The 12,137-nt window shown below is 45.0% G+C and overlaps 1 protein-coding gene across 1 annotated transcript in view; it reads right to left on the minus strand.

Annotated features, from left to right (window-relative positions):
• Nucleotides 1-10,928, minus strand: part of atrnl1b (attractin-like 1b) — an 87,074-nt gene extending 76,146 nt beyond the window's left edge. The window contains exons 1-5 of the mRNA XM_083687372.1: nt 10,563-10,928; nt 2,811-2,894; nt 2,077-2,190; nt 1,346-1,474; nt 785-993 (exon numbers count right to left, since the gene is read on the minus strand). Of these exons, the coding sequence (XP_083543498.1) occupies nt 785-993; nt 1,346-1,474; nt 2,077-2,190; nt 2,811-2,894; nt 10,563-10,813 (787 nt within the window). The 5' untranslated portion in view covers nt 10,814-10,928. The remainder of the gene's footprint in view (nt 1-784; nt 994-1,345; nt 1,475-2,076; nt 2,191-2,810; nt 2,895-10,562) is intronic.
• Between the last annotated feature and the right edge of the window lie 1,209 nt (nt 10,929-12,137).

A 12,137-nucleotide genomic window follows, 5' to 3' on the forward strand; every position in this document is an offset into this window, starting at 1 on the left:
TGCGCGTGTGTGTGTGTGTGTGTGTGTGTGAGAACCCAGTTCTGAACCCAGACTGAGAAAGCAAGTGGTCTTTTGGGGTATTCCAGCTGGAGCCTCCACCCGACACACACCCGATCCGCTTTAGGCCATAACATCAAATATGGCACATTAGTTCACACGTCGTTTTTTTAATGGATTAGTCATTACCCCCCCTCTCCCCCCACGGACTCCCTCCCCCGGGGGCGCTTATGTGGGAGAGGCTGCAGTGTGGGTACAGACAGGCTGGTGTCAAACCGTCAACAAGATTAAAATGTCGCTTTGATGCCTTGTAATCATTATCCCACTGAGAAAGCTTAGCCCTCTGGACCTCTGGGATGAGGTGGTAATCGCTACATATCACTGCTTTTATGAAAGATGGCCCACAATACGCTGAATAGTAGTGGGATACCACTTGGGGGCGCCAGAGAGTGTAGTAGAAATCAATAACGTCTCACGAGGCACTTTAGACATCTTTCACAGAAGATGGTGAGCTGCAAGACATGGTAGAGGAAGAAGAGACTGGAGCAGAGGGAGTGGGGGAGGGAAAGAAAAGGAGGAGACACAGAGAGAAAGAAAGGAGCAGATGGGGGGGTGGAAGAGTATCATAAACACAGAGAGAGAGGAGAGATTAAAGGATAGAGAGAGAGAGAGAGAGAGAGAGAGCGAGAAGGAGAAGGAGAAGGGAAGACAAAACCCAAAAAAACAGAGGGAGCCAGACGGGGGGGGGGGGGGGGGGGGGGGCATCCGGTGCGGTCCCGTCGCCCACCTTGCCAGCTGTCGTTGCAGACGCACAGCTTCTCGCCGGTGAGGTCACAGTAGCCGTGGTCGGGGCTGCCACAGTTGTTTCTGCAGTAGGGGATGTCACACGCCTCGCCCTTCCAGTACTTGTCACACTCGCAGTACACCCGGCTGGCGATGGAGTTCCCCGTGCTGCACTTGCCGTGGCCCGAGCAGTTGTTGGGGCACGAGTTGATCCTACGGGGGCACCGAGAGGTAGTTCATTCATTTATTCGGACACCATCGATTCATTCAGTGTTTTGTTTCTTGTCGGTGAAGAAAATGTGTGCGTGCGCCGACTGCAAGCGTTTCTGAAATCGTTGAAAGACATTTCTACTCCGTTGAATAATTGCTCTGTTCAATGTAATGTTACGCATCACTATGTCTGTTATCTTGTTAGAAATAGAGTGCATGCACACACGCGCACGCGCACACACTCACACACACACACACACACACACACACACACACACAATAGCTGTGACTACAGAAGTTGCGGGCCAGCATATTTTAGCCCACATCGACAGTTCGGAAACAAGGATACACTCACGAGTAAAATATCTCAAATCCTGTCAGGTTGTAGGCCGCGTCGCTGAAAAAGTGCAGGAGTGCGTAGCCGGAGTTGGTCTCCACTTCCGGAACCGTCTCGTTCCCTCGTACCTCCGGCACGATGAGACCGCTGCAGAGGGGGGGGTTTGGGAATGTCACTCAACGCTGCCTCAGCACTTCAGGTCACACACTTGATTTAGATAATAACGTGTGTGTTAATGTTACCGAAAGTGCAACAGTTGGTCGTGGTACGAAAGAAAAGGGAACATTACTGCTATTTTCGCCCAGGTCTGTTGCAAACACCAAATGGGACTTTACTGTACATACGACGGGGCCAACACAAATGTCTTTCACATTGTTCTCTCCAGCACTGTATGGTGTGGTGTATACATAAGGTGTATACATAAGGTGTATACATAAGGTGGATACATAAGGTGGATACGTATGGTGTATACGTGTGGTGTATATGTATGGTTTTATACGTACGGTGTATACGTATGGTGTATATGTGTGGTGTATATGTGTGGTTTTATACATACGGTGTATACGTATGGTGTATACGTATGGTGTATATGTATGGTTTTATACGTGTGGTGTATATGTAAGGTGTATACGTAAGATCAGCACAGTAGAGTCTCGGCTAGGCTCGGTTCGGTTCGGCTCAGCAGTGTGAAAAGGGCAAATGATAAATCCCTTGTGTGGTCACATGATAACTCTCACCAAAGCGCTCACCTGAATACAGCAACCAGAGGGGCATATATGGAGTCTCCATCATAGACGTACATGTGGTCCCAGCTACATTCTGTTGCAAAGTGGTTGAATCTTAACCTGAGGACTGCATTTGGGCTGGGGGGGGAGAGAAGAACAGGAGATTGTGTGAATAAGTCATAAGGAAGGAGTCTCTGATTGGTTCCCGCAGAGGAGGAGAGTGATGTAATACTACTGTGCTGATGCTAAATGTATTCATGCTAACCCACACGACTGATGTACCCACTCATGCTAAATGGAGGACAGAAGGCTCCTGGGGCTAGATTTTTTCGGGAACATTATTCCCTGTGAAAATGATTGGTGTTGTCTTAAATTCTGCTCTCCCTCCAGTCATCTGGAGGAATCTGTTATGAAGCTGACAAAAGTTCACATGGCATAAAAGATGTCATGACAGTCAATAATCTGTAGCTCACATTTGCTTCCCATAACAGACTTAATACTGTCTGTCATCACAGACGTCCCCATAGTCTCTCCTCCATTCTTCGCATCCTCTCTTCTCGCTTGTTTCTCAAAACCCAGTGGAGGAGAAGATCCAAGGTTCCTCCCATTAGATCATCTCTTCCAAAGCATTTTGAGTAAGTAAGCGAGGAGCGAAAAACAAAGGAAAGACTAACTATTGGGATGTAGCAAAACGGTTTGTTGCGGTGAGCTACACGGCTGGGATCATTGCGAGCAAGTGGGTGGGATGGAATACTTACTAGCCCTCGATGAGCCAGGTGCACTTGGTCTTATACTTGTAGTTGATTGGACCATCTGTGAGGTACCCTGAGGGTTCTGTCAACCTGAAAACACGAGAGAGAGAGAGAGAGAGAGAGAGAGAGAGAGAGAGAGGCCAGTTAGATGCCGCCTCACACCAGGAGACTTTTGGGTACGTTCAGAGTACGGCAACTTTCGGTGTCATCGGCATGCAGCGGGTGTCCCTGTGGGAGTGAGGAGTCTGCAGGTCTCAGGCAAGGTTACTCACCACACAAGAATAAACTATTTCCGCTACACTTCACCTCCCCCCCACCCCAACCTTGACACCCGTCCTCTCTGCGGTTACCTCAGGAGCTGATATGAGTCACGACACCGATGAGACCGACCTAATATCTAACCTCGGTCGAAACGCTCGACTCACTGAACTACCTCCGCGACACATGCAAGAGGCATTAAGACAAATTACAATCTTGCAAGATATTTGAATCCCTATTTTGTGAGTATTCATAATCATTTAAGCATCGTTAACATTTGTGCCAACACTCCTCCATACTATCCAGGCTGTTAATGACTCGGCTATAGGCTGTACTTCTAGGACAACTAGGCTATAGTACTTCTAGGACAACTAGGCTATAGGCTGTACTTCTAGGACAACTAGGCTATAGTACTTCTAGGACAACTAGGCTATAGGCTGTACTTCTAGGACAACTAGGCTATAGGCTGTACTTCTAGGACAACTAGGCTATAGGCTGTACTTCTAGGACAACTAGGCTATAGGCAGTACTTCTAGGACAACTAGGCTATAGTACTTCTAGGACAACTAGGCTATAGTACTTCTAGGACAACTAGGCTATAGTAATTCTAGGACAACTAGGCTATAGGCTGTACTTCTAGGACAACTAGGCTATAGGCAGTACTTCTCGGACAACTAGGCTATAGGCTGTACTTCTAGGACAACTAGGCTATAGTACTTCTAGGACAACTAGGCTATAGTACTTCTAGGACAACTAGGCTATAGGCTGTACTTCTAGGACAACTAGGCTATAGTACTTCTAGGACAACTAGGCTATAGTACTTCTAGGACAACTAGGCTATAGGCAGTACTTCTCTGATAACTAGGCTATAGGCTGTACTTCTAGGACAACTAGGCTATAGGCTGTACTTCTAGGACAACTAGGCTATAGGCTGTACTTCTAGGACAACTAGGCTATAGTACTTCTAGGACAACTAGGCTACAGTACTTCTCGATCTAATAGACGGACACTGTGAGAATACACAGAGTACAGAAGTGAGATTGATGAGGCAATGCTGCAGGAGGGCCTGGTCGTATTGAGTGTGCAGATGTCAATGCTTATTCATGAGCAGGACAGGACAGGAGAGGAGAAGAGAGGAGAAGACAGACTATACTTTCTACTAGCGGGCATAGCATTAAGACCTGTAGGTGAGTCAACGATTCAATTATTCACTGTGTCTCCATGAATATTTGATGCGTTTGTTCCACTGCAGTAATTCACTCTGCCTCTGCCCAAATCTCTCCCAGGTCTTCTGCAGTCAAGCCCTGGAGCCAGTATGAGTCCGTCCACTTCGCTTAACGGTTAATTCATAAACTCCACCATGCCGTTTCACTGACTGAACTGGAGTCAATTGCCCTTTCAAACTCCTCTGAGTGAGTGAGTGAGTTCGGCTGAGGTGGCTTTGCCCATCGCAACATTCACGACAACGTACATCGACCCTCGGGAACCGGATCCGATACCCACTCCTGGACCATCCTGTTCTGTGATTGCACGGCGGTTGTTTCCCTAAATGGATGCCTAAATGCAATATTTGCTTCACAAAAAAAAGTATGAATGAAAAATAAGAACTTGAGCTGTAGGGTCCATATATTTGGTGTGAGATGATGAGGTGGCTGATTGACATACGCGTGTGGACTAGGACTAGGAATAGGAATAGCAGTGGACTGAACTTCAAGCACTGTAACCTATGCATAATGCTTGATCACATGCTCTGGTGGATGCATTTCAACTTCCCTCTTCTATCCGTCTCTCCCTCATCTATGCTGAAGCCAAAAACACAGGGACAGGTGGAAGCAACATGGTGTGACGACGAGGAAGTCCAGTTAACGCATATCAGAGCCCCATGATGGGGTTCAAGGAGACTAGCAATGAAAGCCACTTTTGACTAGTGAGATGCAGCCTGTGGTGACCATTGTGTTCATACCAGCTGCAGTTAGAGGTGTCTGTGCGTGTGTTAATCCCCACTTCCTGCCACGTCAATAATAATAATAATGACCCCCCCCCTATTGACTTCCCCTGATAGCTTCCTGTCTGTGTGGCTCTCCTTTCAGCGCCCACTTCCTGTGGACTCCATGTTGCCCCTCTGTGGGTGGGGAATGTGCTTAGTCATCTGTGGAGTGGGTACGTACAAGTTCATCCTGTTGTGTTCAGCTGGAGTGAAATGACATGGGATGCCCTACAGCGGGCCAATGTGTGAGGGTCTATTCTTTTGGTTGGCTTGTGTCATGCAGACAGCCAGACACCACATGTATAAGCTTCATTTATCAAGTGTAAAACAGAAAAGTTCAGACGGTCCTCATTCCCACACCCATATCTTGGGAATAGCTGAGATCATTAGCAGATAATCATGGTAATATAGTGCTAATATAGTGCTCTTCAACCTCAATGTCAGATGTTTGTCTGATACACTATTGTGAGTGCGTCTTATGTCATGGCCAAGAGGACATGAAATATCCCTAGGCTGCAGGGATACGTCATGTGATCGATTTTAGAATGTGAAGCTCGCTGATCATTTAATTCAGGCCTTGTGAAGTCCCAGAATAACTATGACCCTTTGACTGATAAACACTGAGTCACACGCCCTGACCCAGTCTCGGTGACTCACCGTGAACGTAAGATGTCTGCAAATGCTCTGGCTGTCTGGAAGAGAGTAGCAGCAGTTGTCGGTGAAACCAAAACAGCGTGATTTGACCTCTTAATGCCCCCCTCCTCCCTCCTTCACAGTCAAGCCCACTAAACACACACACACACGCACGCACAATGGGATATGCCAGTCTACACACACATGCACTTCATCACAACCTCAGCCAACCAGACACACACACACACACACGCGTTATCTGATCCTAGATCAGGTGTTTTCAGGACAACCTCTGCCTCATGTGACGTTGACCTACTCAGTCAGTGATGGGCAGAGACAGCCTACCTAAAACTATGGCTGTGTCCATTATTCAGTCTAGCTGAAATCAAACACGCTTGACTCAGTATTTAGGGTAACAAAAGTAAAACTATCAAAATCAGTAAACATCCAGCAATTGGGATTTGGGGATGTATATGACCGTGAATATTCATGCTACCAATTCTAAATAAAAATCTTTCCATAACCGGTCCATTCCACTTGAGTTGACCCTGTTATAAATCTGTGGAGGGACATGATACACTTGGGGTTTCATAATCATCAAAGTCTATAAATAGAAACCAAGCTCATGTAAACAGTCCTGGCTTAGCCCAAATACCAGGCAGTCCATGAACCACCTTCCTACACAACACCTCCCAGGACCCAATACACCAGAAACACCTTAATACACAACACCTCCTAGGACCCAATACACCAGAAACAACACTTCCCAGGAGCCAATACACCAGAAACAACACCTCCCAGGACCCAATACACCAGAAACAACACCTCCCAGGACCCAATACACCAGAAACAACACCTCCCAGGACCCAATACACCAGAAACACCTTAATACACAACACCTCCCAGGAGCCAATACACCAGAAACACCTTAATACACAACACCTCCCAGGACCCAATACACCAGAAACACCTTAATACACAACACCTCCCAGGAGCCAATACACCAGAAACACCTTAATACACAACACCTCCCAGGACCCAATACACAACACCTCCCAGACCAAACAAACCCCCTCCCAATAATACTTTACCTGATATATTATAAAGCGTGATCATTGTTTTGCTGCTAAGGATACCAAAAAGCTTGCCATTGTCCTGTACGTACTTAAATAGATCTAGAGCACAGATTACCACCACCCAAACCCATCAAACCCATCAAACTCTTGCACAATACTCCCCAGGTGCAAGTTAACGTCACAGTGTAATAACATGGTTCCAGACAATACAACCCGAAACCATATTTAAGTTATGAACTAGTACCTTGCCCTAGGCTATACTTCACACCTGTATTTTCTTGAGACACCACCCTTTCTAACAGCCATCTCTTTTCACTCAGTCGGGATGGAAATACGTTATTCTGTTACTCGATGATTAAACCAGATGATTACGAAAACTAGCCTGACAACTTAATTCCAAACATTGTGAAAACAAGGCCTTAACTCATTCTAAGCATTAAAACAGGTGGTATGTTCCGTTAGGTATTAGAAATGTTGTAAATGACAACTTCTGGTCTTTATTAAAAGGTTACATATTACTATAGCAATGTCCACCTCAATCTTGGATATAAATAACATAAAATAAACAGTGACAATTTCTGTCTGCAGTCAATTCCTCAGTAACTGAACTCAACATGAAAAGAAGAAAAATCCATAATGGGATTTCTTTGGGCAGTGTCCCAGAAGCAAAACCAAAACTGTTTTACATTTCACTTTCAGATTGTATCCTTTTCTGATTCTCAACTCTTTTTTCCGCATTTTTCTCACTCTGTAAAATGCAAGGAGTAATCTCCTGGGAATGGAGGAGGAGAGGAAACGAAGTGTAAATCAGAATGTTTGCTATAATTATGTTTTTTTTATGTCCCTCATTGTTGAAACATTGTTAGCCTTACTTGTGCATCTACAAGATGTCCTTGAATTCTATGCGTGTGCATTATTCATTTCAACACAACAACAGTGTCTGTCTGATGGCATCTTGATTTCAGGTAATCAGCCTTGTTCGCCATCACTTCATCTATAAGTTGGCTTCCCTCAGGCCTAAATGGCTGCATCAGATAAGAGCATTCTGGACCACAGACACACTGATTACTTCTGAGAGGGAGAGAGCGAGAGAGAGAGTGTGTGTGTGTGTGTGTGTGTGTGTTTTAAGAGCATCTAAGCTCACAGGCCTCGTCTGCCCATTCAGGTGAGTGGCCCCACCATCCACAGTGGCCATTTTCTAGAGTGAGCGGACGTCTCTACACAGTCCAGTTTTGAATATTGTGATGTGGCCTATAGAGAGTAGAAACTATATACCCATACCCCAAAAGTAGGGTGCAGAATAACACAATCTAATAAACATTTTTTGAAAGAGTCGCAGACTCCACTATCCATACACTCTTTTTGTTTAGCATTAAAGTGTTTAGTGAACGAACCAATGTTCAGTGTCAAGGGTGTTCCCCAGGATAGATGGAGGAGCCAGAGGTTATGTATATTTCTCATCATGCAAGCATTGTATCGCAACTTTTTTTTTTTTGATCCCGTCCATTTGGAATGTGTTTGTGATAAGATTGTTTTTCTCACGAGGACATCACAGAGAGATTGGGGGGTAACCACCACCACCCCTCCTCCCCCAAAACAACATTAGAACTAAACAAATATAAGCCTATGTTTACATTTTCAACCTACGCTATGAGACAGATCGGCCTAGTAGTGATTATGGTAGAAGAGATCATTTCTAATGCTTGGCCTCATTCGTGTGGATGCCGATAGCCCGTCTACCTAGTTTATCTGGGCCTAAACCGGTCACAGATTTAGCTGCTAGGGGATGACAACACAAAGACACTATTGCTCTCTGGGAAGTGGAACACCACTGATGCGGGCAAAAAAGCAGATCTTTTAACCTCTGGGTCTTTTTTTTTTTTTTTGCAAACGAGAGAATGAACAACTAAGCCTCTATCTGTTGCTCTCTTGTGTGTTGAGGATATTATGCTGTTGAAGAATGTGGACCAGGCACTCTAGTAACACCAACAGCATAACTGTTCCATCAGTTCCACCTTAATTAACCATCTGTGTTCATACCGGGAAAGACAAAGAAAGTGCCTCCCCACCTGTGAGGGACTATTTTTAGATCAGCATCAATGGCTGGGTCCTCCAGTCTCATTATTCCTCCACCTGTCTGGCTCCTCGTCTTTTTATATCTTCACTTTACATCTGGGATGTGTCGAACGAAGACAATAGCCTACAGGGACGAACTAAAAACCCCGGGTAGGTAGAGAACAGTGAGCACTGATGGTGCAGTTGATTCTGGAGGCTTAGCGTTTGAGAAACCTGCCGATACTGGACAGAAGAAAGCCACGTAACACGGAGCGTGTTATCTGTCTGGTTCAATGTAGCCGACACTCCACAGCTATTTTGTGGCTCTCAAGTCAGGATTTGATGATTGTATAATAATGAATCCTCTCCAGGGGTTAGGCTAGAGACAGACAGACAGACAGACAGGCAGGCAAGCAGGCAGGCAGGCAGATTACATGGATGAAAAGATGATTTCAGAGACTAAACGCTGTTACATATTCAGTCTCAATGCCAAAAATGGGGCAGCGCCATGGTAATACCTTTGGATGTCTGTAAGAGACTTTGGAGCTGGGAAAAAATAAACTACTTGATTTCAGTGCGAGTTGTTGAGCACATGGCAACTACACCCAAATTTCAAAATCATCTTGAGTGAGCACATTCATGACAAAGAACCAATGCCACTTGTTTGAAACTGAAAGTATGAAGCAAGCCAGGATGCGTCAAAGCGGGTGGTTTTTAGAATCACACACCATGAGCAATATGGCAGTGTTGACGTTTCCTAACCCATCCTCGGTCACAGACGCATGTCCTGTTGATACATTTCCGGGATAGTACATTTTTAATCACACGATTTCGCCGGGGAGGCGTGCATAAAAAGCACAAAGTAAAAACACACACAGACCAGTAAGTATCTGTTGATACCTTACAGCCCACAGTATGCTGATTGTCTCTGTCTGAGGGGGAACAGTTTGGTCCTAGATTTTTTTCCCAGCATCCATTTTACTGTTACAAAGAGTCAAAGACCAGGGCCTTCATTTGGGAAGTTTCTGGTTTTGTGGTACCCAGCTTGTTTCAATTAGCAACGGGATCCATTCGAGTGTCAATCGTGAATATGCAGTACATTAAATAGTTTATTGGGATGTTTGTTTATGGTTGTTAATGTCTCCTCTCCTTACTGTAAAGTATTACTCTAACAAATGATGTCATAGGTTTTCATGCGGGTGTAAATGACATGTATTGAACCTAGGCTGTCTGAACAAGTCTAGACCTTGCTCGCCAACTGGATTTAAGCCATAACTCTGAAAGTATATCCTCAGGTCTCAAGAAACCTACTCATCCACCTCTGCTACAAAAGTTAGATTTCAACACATAGGCGTACATTCAATATGTAATCCCTTCAAAACTTTCAACCTGACAAAAGTGTGAAGAGTTATTTCTATGACTAATGTGTTTTGTAAGCATACCGGAGGTTATGAGACATAGACTATGCTACCCAAGACATAACATATGCACAGGCACAATAATGCACTGATAATAAGGTCAAAGAAATGCCAACTTCACTGGAATTTAAATGGGATGGAAATTGTGGGTCTCCAGCTGCTTAGGAGCTGATCAACATAAAATAGAATGCCCATGGGCATGGCGAAGGACCAGCAACGACGGGGTTGACACATTGTTGCCTCTGGGATCTAAGAAAGCGACACACTACAATGCACATCTGAAACATTGGTGACATGTCTTGTTCATACAATGTAGCTGGCTGTTACTTACTTGAACCTTCCCTGGCAGTGTTGACATTGTTCCCCAACCCATCCTCGGTCACAGATGCATGTCCCGTTGATACATTTCCCGGATAGGCAATTTTTATCACACGATTTCGCCGGGGAGGCGTGCGTAAAAAGCACAAAGTAAAAAAGCACATAGACCAGTAAGTATCTGTTGATACCTTGTAGCCCACAGTACGCTGATTGCCTCTGTCTGAGGGGGAACAGTTCGGTCCTAGATTTTTTCCCAGCATCCATTTTACCGTTACAAAGAGTCAAAGACCAGGGCCTTTATTTGGGAAGTCTCTGGTTTCGTGGTACCCAGCTTGTTTTAATTAGCCGGGGGATCCGTTCGAGTATCAATCGTGAATATGCTATGAAGGATATGCATAATTGAATGAATCCATGTGAGCTGATTGAATATCCAGACTAGGCAGCAATAATAATAAAGTAATGAAATAGCCAGAAAAACGTAAAATAAAGGAGAAGATGAAGGCTAACACAAAGATTCGAGTGGAAGGAATTTCTTCTTTCACTTTACCTCCTGCAGTTACGGGTAGAAAAATCCTTTCCGAGCACAATACAGCAAAAAATGTTGGAGGCGACGCATTGTCCCAAATTACTACGTTGATTTACAACAGGATATTGCAACATTTCAAACATCTTATTCAAGATCATCATTCTCTTCCAAAGCAGCCATTTTAGCGTAAACACTTAAACCAATAGACGAGTTAATGATTTAGTTTGGAAATATTCGACTATGGCCGAGTCGCTCTACAAATCTGTGTGTCACCATTTAAACATGATCTTGTCCACACTTAAAGGGAACACAAGGACAATAATCCCTTTTTAATGGAAGCCTTGGAACCATGGCACCATTGCAGCAGCAGTCAATAACATGGATGTTGTTGCTGGTGGTGTTCTTTGCGATGGGGAATTTTGCAAACCTTTGGAAACATCGGGTTTACTCATTTTTTGCTGCACTGTTTTGATGGTTTGCGATGAAGCTGATGTTTAAGTCCTTTGGTGTCGTGGCGTTCCATATTAATCCAAACGGGAGAAAAAAAAACAATCAAGGGACGCGGATTTTGGTCCCACCGATTACTATCCACACTCGGGCGAAGTAGCGTATGCTTATGCTAGCGCCAGTGATGGGATAGAGTGCGTACGATTTGGACAGCAGGCGGGCAAGCTCATGATGGAAGCGGGGAGGAGGAGTTCACCGGCAGCCACCCGGTCGAAAACTCCACCCACTTGTAGGGGAAACCGGCGTGCAAACCGGGCGGATCCAGAGTTAGCTAAGCTACCAGTCCGCTCCTCAGGTTGGAGAAAACGAGAAAACTCAATACAGAGCTTTGCGCATGTGTATGACAGCCGTCTCCATTTAAAGACACAGCGCTGAAATGTGACACTATGAGGTCTCCAATGCGGCATTTAAAAAGCTATTCTGCAAGTCAAGGGCCGGGTTCTGTCCAGCTGGAGGTGTGAGACATGCAGGACCTTCAGGTAAATGTTATATCGTGACCATATGGTCAAGTCAGTCACCAAACCACAAGTAGGAGATTGCTCTCTTTTTCTCACC

The sequence above is a fragment of the Argentina silus genome (genome assembly GCF_951799395.1).
Source record: "Argentina silus genome assembly, chromosome: 16".
In the NCBI taxonomy this organism is placed as follows: domain Eukaryota; kingdom Metazoa; phylum Chordata; class Actinopteri; order Argentiniformes; family Argentinidae; genus Argentina; species Argentina silus.